Source organism: Microtus ochrogaster, unplaced genomic scaffold, assembly GCF_000317375.1.
Source record: "Microtus ochrogaster isolate Prairie Vole_2 unplaced genomic scaffold, MicOch1.0 UNK72, whole genome shotgun sequence".
NCBI lineage: Eukaryota > Metazoa > Chordata > Mammalia > Rodentia > Cricetidae > Microtus > Microtus ochrogaster.
In genome coordinates, this window is record NW_004949170.1 from 1,500,529 (window position 1) to 1,521,005 (window position 20,477).

The 20,477-nt window shown below is 43.8% G+C and overlaps 1 protein-coding gene across 2 annotated transcripts in view; it reads left to right on the forward strand.

Annotated features, from left to right (window-relative positions):
* Dscam (DS cell adhesion molecule) overlaps positions 1–3,442 on the forward strand; it is a 563,284-nt gene extending 559,842 nt beyond the window's left edge. Inside the window, exon 34 of one of the 2 annotated variants that reach the window (XM_026777546.1) lies at positions 2,485–3,442. In XM_026777546.1, the coding sequence (XP_026633347.1) occupies positions 2,485–2,840 (356 nt within the window). In that variant the 3' untranslated portion in view covers positions 2,841–3,442. The remainder of the gene's footprint in view (positions 1–2,484) is intronic. The other variant, XM_026777547.1, reaches the window with a different exon arrangement.
* Positions 3,443–20,477: the final 17,035 nt, after the last annotated feature.

Consider the following 20,477-nt stretch of genomic DNA (forward strand, 5'->3'; position numbering starts at 1 on the left):
TTCGTAATGGGTGACTTGTGCTTATTCGATTCCGTTAATACAACAAATACCAAAGGCAGGTTAGATTTATGAGGAAACTACATTGCTTTAAGTCAGTGTTGAAGGTCAAAGCTGCAAAAAGCATAATGAGAACTCTGGAGGGGGCCATGACAGATGGTGGAAATGTGGTGGAGAGGTCACCTCTTAGACTGGGAAGCCAGTTAGAGACCGAGACCCCCATGTGTCTTCCAAGGCCCATCCCCAGTTGTCCTGAGGCCCTCTACTAGACCACACCTCTTAAAGGCTCCACCACCACAGTAAGGCCCAAACCTCCAATGTATGCACACATTTAAACCATTTTATAGTCAACTGTCTCCCCTATCTCCTGAGCTTAAAACCTAGAGGGAGTCACAATGGGCTCACCCTTCCCTTTGGCCATTGCCGCTTCACATCGGAAGCCATTTCTGACAGGTCTCCTTCCTATCTCAGTTTCTTTCTTCTCTCTCATCCCATAGCTGCCCCAACCCCCAGATCAGGCCATGTCATGTCTCTCTCATCAACACATTCCCCTACCCATCCTTCCTGCTGGAGAACTGCACATGGCCGCCATACTCTCTGGCCTGCTCACCTGGTATATGTGCCAAGACAGTGAGTTCCTGCAGCCTTGAGATAAACAGAAACAGATGACCCCTGGGGTCACCTCAGCCTGCTGCACAATCCTTGCCTATGTGGGTCTTGAAGTGAGGAAACTAAGATGTTTAAATAAGCTAGGGGGTGGTCTGTGTGTCTTCCAGGAAAACAGAGGCTAAGTGGCAGACTAAGTCCAACTCAAGCTGAAGAGTGTGGCTGCCTCTACAGGCTCACCCCAGTGTGCCAACTCTTTGGGAGGGGTGGTGGGATAGATTAATGTCTCTAGACAGGCTCATGGAGATGGAGACGAAAACAAGTCACAAGGTAATATTCGAACAAAGTAATCAGAAGAGGAAGGTGCTCCCCCCATAAAAAGAGAGTCATTAATGTCTGGAAGAATGCTGGCAACAGTAGCCAGTACTGGGCACAATGGAAAGCAGGATGTTTAGGGTTTGAGTGGGCATGAGGCCTGGCCTTTCTGACCTGAATTTGTGGACTGTGGCACTTCAGATTCAGGGTGGATATTTATAGGCAAATGTTAGCAGAGATTCTGACGTTCATGCCTGGGACTCAGGAGACAACAGAATGGAAAGAATAATTATTAATAAAAACAAACAAAAAAGATGACGCCAGCAACTGGCCCTCCCAAGGAGGCTGGGGACAGGCCCTTGGGAAGGTTCTAAAGTTCTGCATTGTGAGGTGAAGATTGAAGAGTGGTGGTCAGAGGTGCAGAGGCAGCTGGGAGGCCACAGAGGTGGGGCAGGAAAATACCAATAGCATCAGATTTTGCCAGGCCTGGAGCAGGTGAGGACCAGGAAGATACCAGAGAATACGGCAACTGGGCTGAAGTGAACTCCAGGATGATGCTTCCGTACTCGAGAACACAGACGCAGTGTTGGACAGTTCAGAGTTGACAAGAAATGCATGGCAAGGCAGATGAAACAGACAAAGGATTTGCTAGGAAATTCTCATGGGGAATTAAGAAGAATGGGGGAAGGCAGGGAGGGTGTGTGTGCAGGGACCATGGTGCAGACCTGAGACCTAAAAGGACTGAAGGTAGGAAGAAGCATAGACCCCAGTGCTTTGCTCAGGAAGCCACAGCCAGGTAACAGGACATCATGGAAAAGGAGGTAGCTGGAAAGAAAAAGCCACCAGAGAGGCCTTACCTTGCCTGTGATGATAGGGGATCCCAGAGGAAAGGAAGCTTCCACAGGTGGGGGTATAAGGGGGGCTAGCATCAGGCACCCTTTTTCCCCAAAGCCAGTACTCTTGAAGGAGAGAAGGTGTGTTGGCATGGCACCATGGAAGCCAATGGAAGTAGAGTCAACTCAGATGTTCTGATCTTCACCCCAGCATGGCCAAGACAGAGGAGACTAAGGACATGGCCAGAGTGGTGAGAAGGTTGGGCCCATGCTCTCTTTACCTCAGTTCATCACACACAGCTTTCCAAGGTCACATGGCTTCATGGATCATCAAAAGGAGAGCATTATCCATTTCCTCGGTATCCCTGGCTCTTTCCTCCAGCCCCATGAACCCCACACTTCTAATCACATGGGGCTTGCTCTCACTGTTCATAGCAGCAGAAGTGTTGTCTCCAGTATACACAGATACTGGTAAGGGTGTCGGGACTTGTTAGCTCCATGCCTCAGGCTCTCAAACTGCAGAACTACAGTTAGTGTTCTGTGGCCCATGGGAGAGAAGTGTGAAAAACATCTGCTTGCCTCTCTGGAGCTCACTCCAATGAGGTGTCTTAAGAAGTGTCCCCTGACACGGTGATAACTCTTTCTCTCAAGCAAAATTCCCACTTCTTTCCTGAGGTGTTCTGCCCAGAGAAGCAAATGAGGGCACTGACTAACTCTCTGTGTTTGTTTCCAGGTGACCTCATCCACCTGCCTCCATACCTTCGAATGGACTTCTTGTTAAACCGGGGGGCACCAGGCACCAGCAGGGACCTGAGTTTAGGACAAGCGTGCTTGGAACCCCAGAAAAGTCGGACCCTGAAGCGCCCCACGGTCCTTGAGCCCACCCCTATGGAGGCTTCCTCCTCCACCTCTTCCACAAGAGAAGGACAGCAGTCGTGGCAACAAGGGGCCGTGGCCACCTTACCTCAGCGAGAGGGCGCAGAGCTGGGACAGGCAGCTAAAATGAGCAGCTCCCAGGAATCACTGCTGGACTCTCGAGGCCATTTAAAAGGAAACAATCCCTACGCAAAATCTTACACCCTGGTATAACACACGGCGTGGCTGGACAGCAGTTGTAAATACAATTTAAACGATCCAATCAAAGCTACCTTTTTTTTACGGAATTCCAATATTTATAATTAAAGAAAATTGCCAAAATATATTAAAAAAAAAGAAAGAAAATACTGAAACCACAGACAGTGCAAAGACTACTCTGCTTTTCTTCCGTCTGAGTGTGGGCTCCATCTGCCTGGGCATCTGATTTTTGGGGAAAGAAGTCCAGTTTTATGATTTTCACAGGCTATAGCATTTTTACTGATTTTCTACAAAGTGCATGGGGACTCGTTAAACCTTCTGAACAGAAGTTCTAGCACACAGGAGTCAAGAAAGGAAATGGGGGAAATTAGCCTATTTGTGAATCGAAGAGGAACGTTGCTCTGGGGGCAGGGGAAGCTTCCGTCACCTGTGCACACCTTTCCTTCCCACTAGGAACCAGGTCCTTGGTTTGATTTTCTGTTGTGAATTAGAATGAGTGCTGTCAGTGAGGGGGTGGGGGGAAACCCATTCAGTCTCCTTTTCTGTTTATTTTTTAATTTGATGAGACACTCTTTGCATTTTGTCTAAACGAAATAAAAGAGAAAAGGTGGTCTGCCTTTATTTGCATGTCTACTGATACCTCCTATCCATGGCTCGGGCCTCCTTCCTGCTCATATTGTTTGTGAACAAAATGACTGGACCCAGTGCCCAATCTAGGAAAACGGATGCTAAAGCTCTGAGCAGAAGACACGGCATCAGCTCTGCGGCTGGAAAACAAATGAAAGGCAGCCTGGTCTCCATCCAGTATTCTAAGCCCCTCGCAGGACTCAGGTCCTTGTCCCGTGCAGGACCTGCTGCCAAACTCATCAGGGTCAGCAGACCATCTCCAAATCCAGCGCACTGCTCTTTGTCAATAAAGTTTTATTGGAAGAAGTCCAAAGGCCCTTCACTCCATTTGCATTATCTGTGGTTGCTTTTGTGCTGTGATGTCAAGTTGAGTAACAATATGGCACACTAAGCCCAGAGTATTCTCTGGCTCTTCACAAGAGATGCTTGCTCACCCCCCTTAAGTTCCTCATTTTAGCCCTGATTTGTGAGAGAAAAAAAGTGATGTTGTGTCTCCCCTCTCTTTCCCTGCCCTGTCTTTACTGTGACTGACAGGTTCACGGTAGACCGTCTTCAGATGTGACTCCTCCAACCCTCTCCTTGGCACCCACAGGAATATCAGTCCCTATATGGTGTTCCTCCAAATTCTGTATTTCTTTTCCTTTCTCTCTGTCCAAATGCCTTGTCATAGGGCTTACGCAAACAGAGAGCCTACTCACAAATGGGAGGTACCATACCCCACATCCCTTGACTCTTACACAGTGTGCCTTAGAAGAGCCTGCCATTCTCTGAGGCAGCCAAACCCCATTTCAGATGCTGCCCTAACAGGCAAGGAGAACCAGGTCTTCACATTAGAATTTTGGCATTGACTGGAAAAAAAAAAACTGACCCCACATCCACAGCTTCCAACTTCCCAGTAATGCCTCACCCAAGTTCTTTCTCAGACCTTCTTAATGTGCCCCCATGGAATCCATCAGCAAAAGCTGGTGTGGTGATTGCTATCTGGAACTAGACTTTACAACACTCCCTTTCCCCTCCCTCTCTTCTCTTCTTCATCCCTTTCCACCCTTCCCTTCTTCCATCTCTTCCAGGCAGACTTTGTGCCTCCTGAGCATCAGACACACAGAGCACAGGCAGAGCAGGTACCAGACTCCATCACAGCCATACAACAGCTCCGACACTAGGGCCTCTGTGGATGGGAGCGACGTGCTGCTTGCCATGGTTTCAGAGCACAATTTATCCTTGACATCCTCACGGATGTGGAAGGATCGAGATGCTACTTTCTAGAGAAAGAAAGACGGACCCTAGCATCAAAAAGTTTAAAAAGTTGTAGAGTTCCCATCCTTGGAAGTGTATTAAGTTTTTTTTTCTCCCAAGATGTAAAATAAAAGATTCGACAATGTCTGCCTCTGCGATTGGGTTGCTTGCAAGATTCCTGCCTTGGAAACGCTTGTTAAAATGAATTCCACATGCAAGCACTGTATCAAAAATGTGTCCCCCTGCCTCAAATAGGGGCCTGATATTGTCTACAAAGGGGTGTAGAGCTGTGAATTAAAAAGACCATTATGACAGCAATAACAGTGAGTTTTCCTCTGTATCCTCCTGTCTCTATCTTGTGTGGGGAGATCATTGGACTATCCATGTCCTCACCAGGTCTATGGGAATTTAACTAAAGTTTCACACTGGAAAGTTTTGTTTTCTGTTGCTAAGGAATATGACCTAGGGATTACCCCCCCCCAGCTCTCATATTCTTATCTTATATCTTATCCATATTTTAGAATGGTCAACTCAGATCAATTCTTTAGCCTCTGGCTAACAGCTGTTGGGTGAATGGGGAAGAGCTGTTGGTTCGATGGACTGGGTTTCCTTTAATCCATCCAAATTCCTGGACAGTAGCCCCTTTGTAAAGTAAGTAGAGGTATTTGTAAGCCACACAGCATTCCCACTTCTGCCATCTCCAGAGATGCTGCGGCTTCCATTGAGTTCACGAGTCTGCCTGATGCTTCACTGATCCCCACATCCACAAGGCTAAAAGAAGAGGGTGGAAAGTCTAAACAGTGAGATAGCACAAAGCTGCTTATGAGCCGGTACGTTCTGAGCCCATCCTGTGGCAGGACTCCTAGACTGTCCCTAAGACACAGGAAACAGGTCATTGCTTAGATGGCTCTTAAAATAAGCAACTTCTCAATGAAGATCTTTCTGACCTGGGCCTATAATATATGAACAACCTGATTCCTTTTATAAAAATCAACCGGGACATTCCAGAATGATGTAATAAACCCATTTTCAGCAATGGTGCACAGCAATCTGGGATCAGGAAGCCAAGGACTAGTCTGTCATAGTCCAGCTTCAGATGTAAATAAAGTCTAAAGAAGTGTGTCCAAGTTGGAAAGCCTTATTTTAACCTTCTATATTTTAACCTTCTAAAGAATATGACCGGGCGATGGTGGCGCATGCCTTTAATCCCAGCACTTGGGAGGCAGAGGCAGGCGGATCTCTGTGAGTTCGAGGCCAGCCTGGTCTACAAGAGCTAGTTCCAGGACAGGAACCAAAAAGCTACAGAGAAACCCTGTCTTGAAAATAAAATAAAAAAAAAAAAAAAGAATATGGCCCAGAGATGACCTCAGCTCTTAGATAAACGCATTAATACTCAGGGCTTTGAAGACCCACAAAGCTTCTCTTCTCAATTGTTGGTCAAAAATGACCATCAAAACGGGTGAGATGACATGAAAAGAAAGAAAGGCTGTATTTTTCTCATGCATCAAGGAATTGTAACCTTCAACAAGGGCTTTAAATCAAGAAGAAATACAAAAGACCAAATTCATCCACATTCTGAAGGAGAGGCAATGAGGTGACTGAGCCCTAGTACGACAGGACCACGTAAGGGTCAGATAGTAGCTATAGAAAGGATCCCACTGACTGAAGACAGGATGAGTCCAGGTAATGAGATCATCTCAAAGTCCTCAAGTAAGATCTAGGAAGTATGTTCTGGGTTACAGTTCTCAGTGTCCCACCCAACAGGCACCCTACAATTAAGAACATCTCTGTAGGGGCTTTGGTGAAACTTTGTTCAAGGAAGATTTTTTTTTCTCATTTGGTTATTTAAATATTGTGTTACCATTTGACCAGATAAGAATTTTTCACATGGTGTAAACTGCCCAGAACTGTAGGTTAACTTTTTTTTTCCATTTTTTCCCGTTTATTTATTTATTAAAGATTTCTGTCTCTTCCCTGTTCAAGGAAGTTTGCATTGAAAATAAATGACAGAGTCAGGGTGTTCCTGATAAATAATGAAAATATAGTGTTAAATTAAATGTGTTCTTGTAAATAACGAACACAACATCTCCTGAGGCAAAGGCCTGGCAGGGTGGCCAGATGCTCTGCTCAGACTTTGGAACTACCCAGACAATGAAGAGAGAAAGTCTGAGTTCACACCATCACTGGTCCCCAAGATCCAGGAGGTCAGAGAGCATCCCCTCTTCAAACTTCAGTCTCAGCCTACCTCCTCCATGAAATCCCTATAGGTTCCTGTGCTGCACCACAGTGACCTGTTCCAGGATTGCCATCTACACCAGCTCTTTTTTCACATGTTTATTATCTTCTAAATCACTGTGTAATTTACTCCTTATAATGTTATTATCAGTTCTCCTACCTAAGAATGCTCACTCCATCAGTAGAGAAGTCTGTCTTATGCATGTATCTTCACTTTCTAGAATAGAGCACAGTAAGCACCCTACATTCAGAGAGTGTCAGCTATGGCATAAGCTCTCTGCAGACGAACCATCATGTGGACTGCTTGGCTTACAAACTGGTAGTGAGCAGCCCCAGCTCCCTCCCTGAACTCTATAGAGGCAAGATGTAGCTTAGACCTGCAAGGGATCAACCCTTAAGTGTTTTGACTTTGCTGGGAATGTTGGTCAGGTTTTTTTTTTTTTGTTTTTGTTTTTTCTTTTTTACTTCTACTTTTATTATTCCTTTTCTCTTTTTAACCTCTCACTTTCAGACAAATTATAAAACTTGGGAAAGTGACTTTGAGCACCTGTAAGGTGCTTGCTTCATCTCCCCAAACAAAGCCTGTGAGCCTTTGTGCTCTGGAGACTTCAAACTGTAAGAAGAAAGACATGTTTATCAGTCCTAGCTCTGTCTTCCCAGAAAGGACAGAATTCTGTTTCAAGGAGACAGCCCTTCCATAGTGAAAAAAAATGTATTAAGGGATGCAATCATGTGTATCATGGCTGGGCAGTGCTTAGAAGGGTCACTGGGCACAACAGGGCCCGAATTGTATCAAGACAAGCAGAGTCTCTAAGCACACTATGTGAAGATATAGGGTTTTACTTCCAGAGTTTATTTATGCTGAGGGTCCCCTACAGCTTAACTCTGTAGAGTGATCCGTTTCTTAATGCAAAATTGAACATGTCTTATGAAGTTCCTCTTCTCGGGTATAATAGTGATGGTGCTACACCTTGACCTGTGATTTAATGCCAGACATGTGGAGCACAGTTCATAGAGCCACCAACAAACCCAACCCAACAAAGCGTCAGGCCTTCCACCAACGCTGCGTTCCTTCATCCTCCAGAGCAAAGTATCAGTATGTCTAAAGCCAGCACTCTGGCCGTTCTGACTGGGGGTGTGATAAAACAGCATCCTTTTCCCTCTGGAATGAACTTCTCCAGTTGGCTCTCTGTGAAACCCTTCCATGTGTCTCAGATTAGAGGGTGGCACTTCACCCACCCTCTCACCCTGCACTTCACGTGCAGGATCTGACACTCAACAAGGTGCTGATATTCCCAGAGGGAAGAGCCAGAGCTTTTGCACTGAGCAGATAATCACCACAATGCTCCTACAGAGGCATCTCAGAGAATATTAGAGAGCATCCCCAAGGCTATGTCACTAGCTGTCCATCCATCAATGACCTTCTTTGAGGTTTATATCTGCCTTCCTGATGATTCATGTGTTGACTTTTCAGAACACATATTTGCATGGAGACTTTGAGATTTAGCGAGGCACATGGTATCAGAGCAGAAGATACTCAGTGTGCTTCTATGTACCCAGGCTTGACACCAGCACCAACTGCTACAATAACCCATCTTTGGATTTTAAGCGAAGTTAACTTCTGTAGTGAGACAGCTGGCCAGACCAGAAGATCTTTGTATCCTGATGACACCCCCAGGGAAACGTATCTTCTTGGCATCTATTTCCCTGGGCAAATGTGGGAAAGTCACCGTGGTGCCAAGGCTACTTCTCATTTGTTTTTTGTTTTCGTAATCCTAGCACTCCACACAAGCAGGTAAATGACTTTGAGGTTCATTGTGAAGTGAGCGTAAGGGTGTGGGGGTATTGTGGTATGTAAAACGGTAGTCTAAATGTATGAGCCTGGTGTAGAAAGTCGATTTTAATCTTTTTAATAAATCCATAAACTCAGCTTGCTGTGTTTGTTCATTTGTTTGTTTGAGACAGTGTAGACCAGGCTGGCCTCAACCTTGCAACTATCCTTCTGTCTCAGCCTCTGGAGTACTCGAATTAAAGATGTGAGCCACCAAATCTGATTTCTGTGTTTGCTCTTGGTTGGGGAGGGCACAGGAAGAAAAGGAAACAACAGCTTGATTGGTAGCAAGGTAAAGGCACTGTTGTATAATATCTCACAGGCTGCTGCGGGAAAGACCAAACTTCCCCAGGGCCTTACAAACAAAGATGCTCGTTAGGCAGGGTTCTACTCAAGAATCACCCTTAGCAGTTCTTGCTGGATCCTCTATATCATCCGTAGAAGTGATTTAAATTGTTGTTGGCCTTGTTAAAAAGGCATGTGGCCTGTCCAGAATTATGGGGTTCTGGTCACTCTTCAGACCACTGCCCCTGTTGGTAGAACATCTCACTTTTCCCTATTGGAAATGGGAGCTAAAGGACCAGAGCTGAGCCAGCTCCTGTGAGATCAGCACATCCAAATCCAAACGGGTTCTAAACAGATGAGGTGCAGCTTTCAAGGCAATTCCGAAATTCTCATTCCATTTCCTTTCCGCATCTGTTCCCTCTGACCCTACACCCTTGATGACCCCAGTCCACTCAGGACAAGAGGAGAGTGTCCTCCTGCCCACAGCTAGTATCTGCCAGGGTCTGAATGGTAACAACTCCAATTCCCTGGATCCTCACAGCCCTCTTACAGACTCTCACTTCTGATGTGTAAAATGTCTAAGTCTCACACAACAAGAAAAAGTGTACAGGGGAAGGAGCTAGGGCTTGACTCAGTTTGATATACCATGCTAAGTTCAAGCCCACGGGAGTCCTGCCCCTTTCTAATGGAGACAGAGGAGGAATGGATGGAGGGGGGAGAGGAGGGAGGGGGAAATATGGTTGGTATATAAAATAAACGGAAACAATGTTAATTAAAGAAAATAAAACTAAAAAAAATAAAGAAATAGAAAATTTCCCTCTCCCTCACCTTGTAGACACTGCCATTCCCTCCCTTGGTTAGGTCATGGTTCCCCTTCACAACCAGAATCATGGTTCCCCTTCACAACCAGCATCGTGGTTCCCCTTCACAACCAGAATCATGGTTCCCCTTCACAACCAGCATCATGGTTCCCCTTCATAACCAGAATCATGGTTCCCCTTCACAACCAGCATCGTGGTTCCTTTCATGGTTCCCTTCACAACCAGCATCATGGTTTCCCTTCACAACCAGCATCATGGGTCCCCTTCACGACCAGCATCATGGTCCCCCTCCTGCAGCGGTAGAGCCATGGTCTTCCTCCTGGGTTCTAATTCTTTTCTTCTTTGGACTGATTCCTAGTTTTATTGTCAGGATCCTCATTCTCTAAAGCTCCTTCAAATCTGTGAGCTCTCAGAGCCTGTGCCCCCAGGCCTGGCTATTTCTACTTGGTCATCTGCTCAAAGCTCCATCTCCACCTGGTGGCACACTCACCCGCTGCTCCTGTGAGTCACTAGAACCCTGCTTTGCCACCACGTTCTCTCCCCATGTCTCATGTTCTATCTCCTTTTTTATTCTTCTTTATCCACCTAGAATTGTTCTGTCTCATGTCCTTCCTCACACAGATTCTTGCAGAACCTCCTGTCTAGGTCAAGGCAACTTCAGGACTTTGAATTCTGCTCAATTCCAAGGCTACACTGAGTGCTCGAGGACTGTTGAGGTACTGATAACAAATTCCAATGATTGTTCTCTAGTTTGTTTAGTCTACTGAATCCTCTACACCCCTCACACCCACTCAAACTCAGTATTTCCCACAGGGGCCAACACTGGTAATTGCTTTATTCTGAAGACTTTGCATATATGGTAATTGCTTTATTCTGAAGACTTTGCATATATACTTACATACATTAAAAAGGGATCTATTAGAATGGCTTACAGGATGTGGTCGGGATAGTCCAACAACAGCTGTCTCCTGACATAAAGACCACAAATCTAGCAGTTGTTCAGGTCATGAGGCTGGATGTCTAGGCAGCCCCAGTCCAAGGCTGGGGGAGATTCCTAGAGAGCTGCTGGTGGCATTCAGTCTATGATGGAGTAATCTTAAAGAACCCCGTTCTAATACAAGGAAAGGAAGGTCTTGGCAACAGGATAGATGAACTTGCCAGCAAAGTGAGGGCAAGCAGGCAAAAATCTTTTTTGTTTCAGTCCTTTTGTGTGAATGACCACCTTGTAACCCAGTTTTTAAATTTAATTAACATTTCTTATTTATTTTATATACTAGCCCCTGTTTCTTCTCCCTCCTCTCCTCCTGTTCTTCTCCTGTTCTCTCCCTGCTCTTCCCATTTACTGCCTCCCCAACCTCTCCTCCTCCATCTCCATTCAGAAAGGGGCAGGCCTCCCATGTGACCCAAATTTAAGGTGGGCTTTCCAACCTCAAATGACCCAATCAGGAAAAATCCATAGGTTTTAGTTGATTTCACATGTAGTTAAGTTGGCACACAAAATTAGCCATCACTCTCCCTCACGTTTCACGACCCAAATCCCCAGGTCTGTCTTAACTCTTCCCAGCTTCTGTGTACTTTTCCTGTGATGGCACCTACAGCTTCCTCCAGGAAATTGCATGTGAGTTATGGGGATTGCATGTCCTTTTATACACATTTCAAAACTGCCTAGGAGCTGACAAATCCCCAGAAAGCTCTTAGCCAATGACTGACAGGTACAGGACATATAAGCCCACCCTCCTTGCCCCATATATCTTTCAGGACCACTTTAACTCATACATTTGTCAAGCATTATGTCTTTACTGAGAGCCTTTCCAACCTTTCTAATCCTCCAGCTCTCTAGTTTTCCCTGGAAGCTCTTTAGTGATGCACGTCTCAAGTTGTATATATGAAGAAGTCTATATAAAGTGAATTCTTCAATTTGTCCCACTCTTGCAACCAACCTAGTACCGAGAATGTATCAGATGTTCAATAAACAAGAAGGAAATACATAGTGGAAGAGATAAGAGTAAGTAGCCTTGCAGAGGTCAATATCACTTTTCTTCTTCTCCCCAGGTGTGATTTATTCAGAGAGATGTTTGTCTGAGCTTCTCAATGTATGGTTCAAATAGATCTTAGTTAAGTGTGAAGAAGGGATAGGGTCATTTCCTCTTGAAAAAAAATTCTCATTTGTGTTTCTAAAATAACTTGTATGACTGCTTCACAATTGCCCACAGTCCAGGGGAAACAGACACGAGAGAGGCCCTTGCACTCTGTAATCCAAAAGTTAGATGAAGCATTGTCCTGTGTTCAGATCTCCCCACACAGAGAAACAGAACTGTCCTATGACGTAAGCACTCAGAAAAAGGTCTCTCATCTATACTGATGTATTTTAGGGAAAGTGAGTCCAAAACAGCTTTGAAATCAATGAAGGGTGATCATTTGATTTCTTCAGCAGGACCGGAATCATCCAGGACGCATCTATTTTTAGCACTGACTTTGATGACAAAAATCCATTCAGGGTTTACAACCTAATGAGCATTCCACACTTGGACTAGCAGAAAGGGCTTTGAAAGACAGCTCATGGTATTTATAGCCTGGATCACACCTGCAGAACCTTTACCGCATTTCCAGAAACTCAAGTCTGACTTCCCTTTAAGGTTCCTTTATGGTGTCTCTATTAATGCTCTGTGCTCCCAGCTCCCCGCTAAGCAGAGTCCACTGCTTCTAACACCCTGGGCAAGTGCTTGTTGGTGAGAGCCAAGCAACTGCACACAACATTTCCAAAAAGAGAGAAATAGGTGGAAAAAAAAAAAAAGACATCTCACACAAAGTTAAAGTGAGCTAGATTTTGGCCTAAAATAAAAACCCTAAGAACATGGACTTCTTTTTGTTCTTTCATTTTTTGTTGCTTTGTTGTTCCTTTCTTTGTTCTTATTCTTAGATAATTTTTGCTTCATTGGCATGTTAGTTATACATATTATCCATAGTAATGAGTTTAATTGTAACATTCTCACGTGTGTATAATGTATTGTGACCTTATTCACCGCATCACCCTCTCTTGACCCCCCCCCCACTAATCCTCTTCTTCCCAACCCTCTCCCCTTTTACTTTCCTGTCTTTTGTTTAACTAATGAGCTTGGAATTAGGGCTGCTACAGGTGCATAAATGAAGGGTTGTTGATATAGAAATGAATACTTTACATTGGTATAGATTGTGGTTTATTAATACAAATTTAAGGTCAATTTTATTATATATATATACATATATACATATATATATACTCATTTAAGGTATTATGTTTATAAAGCTCATTTAAAATGTAATATAGTTAAGAAATACAAATTAATAGATATCTTTAATAGTCAAGCTTATAGTCATGTTAGTTGGTTTTCTAGATATATAAAGATATCTCTCAGATGGATAGGTAATCTTCAAAACACTTCAAAGACATACAGAATATGGCATTTAAAATGTTTTAAAAACTTAGACTTTTCTTGACAGGGAGACACATCTGCTCATGACAGCACCAATTACTTCAAGAGGATGATGGGCATTGAAGAAACTTGTTACAGAGTTTGCTTTCAATGTGACAAGGCTTGGCTGGACTGCTTGACAATATGCTTTAAGAACTGGACATGTAAGACCCACAGGAAAATGGCCACTGAATTTTGTCAAAACAAAGCAGGATGATCCTTCAGGTTCCTATTTCACAGAAGATATTGCCAGACATTCTGCAGGACACAGAGGGAAATTACTGACAAACTGCCACTATAGGTGGGACAGTTTCAAATTTCCTGCTTCACTGAAAAGTTTGCCAGATGCTCTAGGCCTATAGACTGAATATGATGCCCCAATATTACAGAAGAATTTTGGGTGACTGTCCAGACAGACAACTAGATATCTCTGTCAATTTTTAGAATTTTGGAAGTTGTTTACAATGCACTTCCTGTTTACACAGGTAATATTATATCCTTCTGGGGTCTTTGATGGAATTTAAGACTGGATATCTAGTTTTCCTTAGTTATACTGAAAAGATTAATTATATATAAAACCTTAGACTCACAAAGAGAGAATAGATGATTGAGTATTTTCTTTAATTTTGCCAAATACAAATGTACTAAATATTATAACTGTAATTTTCGCTTGACACCTGTTTTGTTATAGGTAATTTTACAATGTTAAAGTTAAAACCTTCCTTTTTAATTAGACAGAAAGGGGGAAATGTGGGATGTCCTTCAGTATGCTCTGAATATGTGTTGCTTTTATTGGTTGATGAATAAAAAGCTGCTTTGGCCTGAGGCAGGGCAGAATATAGCTAGGTGGGAAATCCAAGCAGAAATGCAGGGAGAAAGAAGATGGAGCTGAGTGGTATACCAGCAGTTACTCAAGAAGGAAGGTGTCAAAGCATCTACAGTAAGCTATGGTTCATGTGGCAATACACAGATTAATAAAATAATGGATTCATTTAAATGTAAGAGCTAGCCAGTATAAGCCTGAGTCATTAGCCAAACAATTATAGTAAATATTAAGCCTCTGAGTGATTATTTTATAAGCAACTGTGGGACTGGCCAGGACACAGGAACACCTCTGACTATACATTATTTGCAGAAGCATGGGCAACTCACTCATAGGAGGCTATACCCTGGAAGAAAAATGTCTCTCCCTATACCAGTAACTTAGTTCTTCAGAAAGGGATGGATCTTAGGGAACTGCTCCCTGCTCCATCTGTAAAGTGAGAATGGTTTTCCTTAGTACTTCGCAGTCTGTGAGTAAAGCGCACCCTGAAGTACTCTTGTATACCACAGCAGCATCTTTCTACCTATAGCAGGGGTTCTTTACTTCTCTCTGATCATCCCAGACTCTCTTATATTGACTTCCTGGTGCACAGCAGCCCTTTGAGAAATTTAACACACTGTGTTGAAAACACAGTATCTTCAGGCTGGGTTCAGATCTATAGACCGGGTCCAGACATAGTCTGTAGTGTGGGTCAGTTGTGTGAGTTGTTCCTCACATTTCCATTTCCTCATCTGTAAAGCACAGGAATGATTGTGTCCTGGTTCCTTTTCCTATTGCTTACTAAACTCTCCTGATGGAAGCAACTTAAAGGAGAAAGGGTTTATTTGACTCACAGTTTGAAGTTTCAGTCCATTGTAGAGGGGAATGCATGACTACATGGGTTTGAGGTCATGTTGCATCCGCAGTCAAGAAACAGATAAATGAACATGTGTTACCCAGTCTCCTTTTCCCTTTCTACAGAGTCCAGGATTCCAGCCTGAAGAACATTGCTACCCCCAGTGGAAGGGCTTGCATTTCAGTGAGACTGATCATGATAATTCCTTGCAGAATGTACGGCGGGTCTTAGGAACGTTCACCATGTTGGCGGGTGCGATATCGGCACAGAAAGCAATGATAACTCCTTAAGGCATGCCCAGAGACCCATCTCCAGTGCGATTTTAGATCTATGTTGATAATTGAGATTAACAATCACAGTTCTTATTCCTTTGAGGCCCTTTGTAAGTACAGAATGAGATAATACACCTAAAGGGCTTAGAATAATGCCTGGCACTAAATAAATTCTTTAAAAATGTGAACAGTTGCTGTTTTAACCCACACATATTTGGTAGCACCTGCTGATGGAGAATGTCCCAACAAATATCCCACTCAGGGACTCCAGCACTGCTTCAACATTTGGTCTGAATAGGGCTATTTTGTTATATTTGGACATAGGAGCATAAGGCAAATACTCCCACAGGACTTTGAATTGGGCAAATGCCCATGGAACCAAATTTAATGTCTAATGCAATGAATGACTCATATGTATGTTGAACCACGTGCTTCTGTGGTTTATCATACACTTCCATTCCCATCTGTGACATCATGGGCTAGTCCAAATCATAAAGTGAATGATATTGCCACACTCTATGGAGGAGGAGGAAGAGGAGGAAGAAGATGGTAGAGACAGAGAAGGAACCAAATTACAAGAATCTGTTCCCCAAATGTATAAATGACAGCATTTGTATCTTAAACTTTCCATTAAACTACTGCTTCTACCCAGAAAGCAACATGTTTAATATGTAATCACTAATGTTGTGAGACTACATGTCTCATTTATTTCCTATCTATTAGACTTAATAAAAGTATTAAGACAGGTTATTTTTCAAAAATGTTATATCTTTTTAGAAATAAGCAAATTGCATTGAGAAATACTTTATTAAATAAAGATAGCACCACCCCATCTTGCTCCAGAGGGTTCCACATGCCCACTGTGCTCAGTTATAACTTTCAGGATACCTGGTCTACCTTGATTGAAGACCCTGAGACTACATTTGGATATCTCCAGCTTAACACTCCCCTTGTCATGGGTGCTCCTCACTCATCCATTAGAGGAGGCTTGCTGTTTCTACCCTATTTCATGGAGTACCCAAATCTCTCTACTTAATTCTTGCCTCTGTAGGATGTGCACTCTTGGTAGAGAACAGAACAAGGGTGGTTGATACTCTTCAGTGCCTAAGGCCTGTCTTCTTAGTTCCCTTATAAGCACCTTGCTCCTTGAATTCTTATTTTCTTTTGTGAGCTCTTGGAAATCCACCCTTGAGTCACAGCCTGGGTCTTCTCCATCCTCGTGTTCTTATTTTATATGCTGTGCTCTGCTGTCTGCAGGAGCTCACAAATCCTTTGGTCTCTCAACAAACTCGAGTTCTTAGGAGCCCAAAGTCCTCTGGCTCTTAGCCTATCTTCACAGTGGATTTCGAGAGACTGTTTTGAAACTCAGAAGTCAAGGATTTGGCCTCTGTTTTAGACATTACATCTCTGCCTCTGAGAGCTCGGACATATATAGCAGCTAGAAGCTGGTAGAAAGGCAGGGGACAGAGAAGATGAAACAGCAAAATGATTTTTTGCCATGCATAGCCATGTATAACAGCTGCAAGGTCCCACAAAAGGTACATTGAAACCTTAAGTGCTGTGCTTGGGGATGTGGCATTGTATGGAAATAGGTTCTCTGAAGACTGTACTTATGATGAGGTCATACTTCATCAGCAAGGTGCCTAACTCAACAAACTGAGTGTCTTTAGAAAAGAGGGGGAACACTGCCATGGACACACAGGGAGGCTGACCATGTGGTGAAGGAGATGCAGGCAGGAGTGGTCCATCTACAAGCTAAAGAAATCCAAGGACTGGTGGCCACGTGTAATCTGGGAAAAGGTGAAAGCCAGTCACCCCCTCCCCATGGCCCTGCCCAGGCCTTCTGGCCTTTAGAACCAGTTGCTTTAAGCCACATAGTTGGTGTAACTTGCCGCTGTTACCCTAGGGAATTAACATACAGATCCACAGAGCATTTGGTGTTACTGTGTGGTAACAGTTACTCTGCCTTTCTTCTCCTCTAAGACTCCTAAATAATTAATGATTTGTCTTTCAGAAGCAAGTCTGTGAACAACCAACTGCTTGGAGTTGAGCAAGAGAAAAAGAAACTCTGTTGTCTTAACCAAAAGTGTGGGAATAGATCTTCCTAGCCTCAGCAGTGCCTATAAACCTGGACTCACAATCACTGTCACCCCAGGTCTTCTTTTCCCCTTCTCTTGCTCTTCGTTTTTGGCAGGTGAATACTTATACATGGACTACCGAGAATGTATTACTTAGGTTTCTGTTGCTATGATAAAAACCATGATCTAAATAAAGTAACTTGAAGAGAAAAGGATTTATTTCAGCTTATAGGTTATAGGCATTGTGAAGAGAAATCAAGGCAGGGACTCAGTGTAGAAAACTGAACTCCAGGAGTTGAAAGAGAGGCCATGGAAAAATTCTTTTATGCTTGCCCCTCCTGGCTTGCTCAACTTGCCTTTTTTTTGGTATGTGTGCCATCAAAGACTACCTGGCAGGCATGCCCACAGTAGGCTGGACACTCCCACATCAATCATTAAACAAGAAAATGACCCTCACAGAGTTGTCTACAGGCCAATTTGGTGGAGCCATTTCAATTAATGTTCCTTCTTTCCAGGTGACTCCAGCTTGTATCAAGTTGCCAATAGGTAAATAAATAATCAGTACAGATGTTCATACCTTCTTTGTGACAGCTTCCCATCTATTTTCCTTCTCTTTTCTTATTCAATCTTTATATCAACTGTTCAGTGTTTCTCCTGAAAGTCCATTTAGCATGAAGTGGTATTGCATGCACAGTGGTCGATACTATCAAGCTGATCTCCCTGCCGATTACTAACTCTGTGTCCTTGAAGAGTTGCTTAATCTCTCTATGACTTGGTTGCCTCATCTATGAAGTGGGGATAATAAATAATGACCCCATAGTCTCTTGAGAATTGCATGACAAGATATTGAGTTTACACAATTCAATGGGTTAATAGGCATTGCATTCAGGTAATGACACTGGACACATTGTGAGCATCATATCCTCTTTCCCCATGTATAGGTTTGGTCAAACAGAGCATAACATTCCAAATGAGCCTTTTACCGAAACTCTGTGTTCCCCAAAAGGTACACAAATGAACAAAGCAAAGTTCAGAGGATTTAGTATATTTCCCAAGGCCACCATTCTAGCTAGAAGGGGAGCCATGATTCCAAGAGCAGCTCCCTTTCTCCAAACGTTGAGCTTATGCATACATTTGATTTCTCTATGACCCTCGCTCTTCCTCTTCTGCCAACAAAAATGCCAGGTCTTAAAAACATCCTTAGACTTGAGTGACCCCTCCATACCCTAAAGTTTCCATCAGGTCTCCCCGTTGATTACTGGGACCCTCTATGTGTACATTGCTGACAGCTTTCTCCTGTGCATCACCTATCAAAGCCTTGTGTGCTTTCTGGCACTCTTTCCCAAATACCATATTTTCACTTACAAACAACAGTCACTACTCAACTTTCAAGTATCACATCAAATGGTTTTCTCCAAGACCGTAGACCATAGACCATAATCTCTATGTCACCATCCCTGTTGCACTGATGCATCCTATGAACCTTCTCACCTTGGCTATCAGAACCCTGCTCGTCTCTACTCCAGATAGAAATGTGAGAAAGGAATACATTTACCAAAACAGGGACCCTGCTGTGTCCATGAGCGGAAGAAGAAAGGGGAGATGAATGAAGGATAGACATCTCATTTGGAAAGGCTAATAATGACAGAGAAAGATCGAGGAGAGAAGAGAAGAGAAATCAAAGAAGAGAAGGGAAGAGATGCAGGATAAACCCTGAGAGATTCTGCTAGGAGAGGGAGAAGAATTTGATGGGATTTTAATTCCTATGTAGTATGCATGTGCATCTCTTCCTGTTTCTCCAAGATGTTGATCTTCAATGCTGACATGAGAGTGCAGAACGCATGTGTGAAAGAGATGCGTGAACTGAAATGTGTGTGTGTATGTGAAAGCGTTGTATTAGTGTGTAAATGTTTGAGTGTGTGCATGAGTGTGTGTGCACGAGTGTATGTGAGAGTGTTGTGTTAGTATGTAAATGTGTGTGTGTGTGTAACATTTACGACAGCTGCCTGCCAAGAGCACAGTTACACAGGTGTTTCCTGGCACCTCCACTGCACCTGTGTACAGCTTCCTGAACACCTGGCTTTCGTTAGCTACAAGAGTTTTAAAAGCCAGATTTTTGTTTGAGATGCTGGCAAGGTGGAGAGTTTTAACAATATTCCAGAGGCAAATTAGAAAGAATTGGGTGCTTGATGATGTCAGAGGCAAGGAAAGAGGAAACATTGAATACGACTCTCTCATGTTTACTGAAGGGACAACAGCGCCATGACACACACACACACATAGGAAGAGAAGAGAATCTATGTTTGGAATCTTAGGCATGGGTTGCTTAGGTGCCTCAAGAGGCCAATGAAGCAGTTTCTGTGTGTGGCCCCACCACTCAGAACCTTGCCCCCACTGACTTGGGTAGACAAGTTGCCTCTCTCAGGATCTTGTGGTTTTCTGACTTACAGGGTACAGAATTTGAACCAAGACATTGTTTCACCAATTCTATGAGTTTCTTACACTGGGTTTGAGCAAAAGAGTTGCAAGAGAGACATTGTAGGGGACTTTGGGGAGTGAGCCCCTTATTCTCTAAAGCAAACCACTGGTAATGTTGGTGGCTGGTGGTATCAAAGGAGCCCAGGTTATGAGAGTACCTTCATCTACCACTCCCCCAGGGATGTGAAGACCCAGCCTTGCCTGACAAGCCCCTAGCGAGCTATCTCCACTTCAGGGCTCCATACAATTATAGGGTTCACCTTTTCCTTTAGTCCCAGCCACTCATGTCAGCTTCCGAACTCAACTCCCTGGTACCCAAATCAAGACATCTCTTCAAAAGGGAAGGGCATTCCCAGGGGGCACAGACCTTCCTATGAAAGTGAAGAGAGGGGTAGACATCTTTACATTGCTCCCTCTGTTGCAATATGAACCTGGAATGTCCTCCAAAGACTGAGTTATTGGTTCCCCCACTAGGGAAACTGTCCTGGGAGGCTTGTGACATGGCATCTAGATGGCACATATAGGCATGAGAAGAAATCTTTGGCACCATATCTGCCCTGATTCCAGACCAGCTTTCTGCTTGTTGGTCCAGCCATGATGTGAGGAGCTCTGTCACATGCTCCCACCACCATGGAACCACTGCCCTGGCTTTGCCCACTACAAACCTTCACCAAATGAA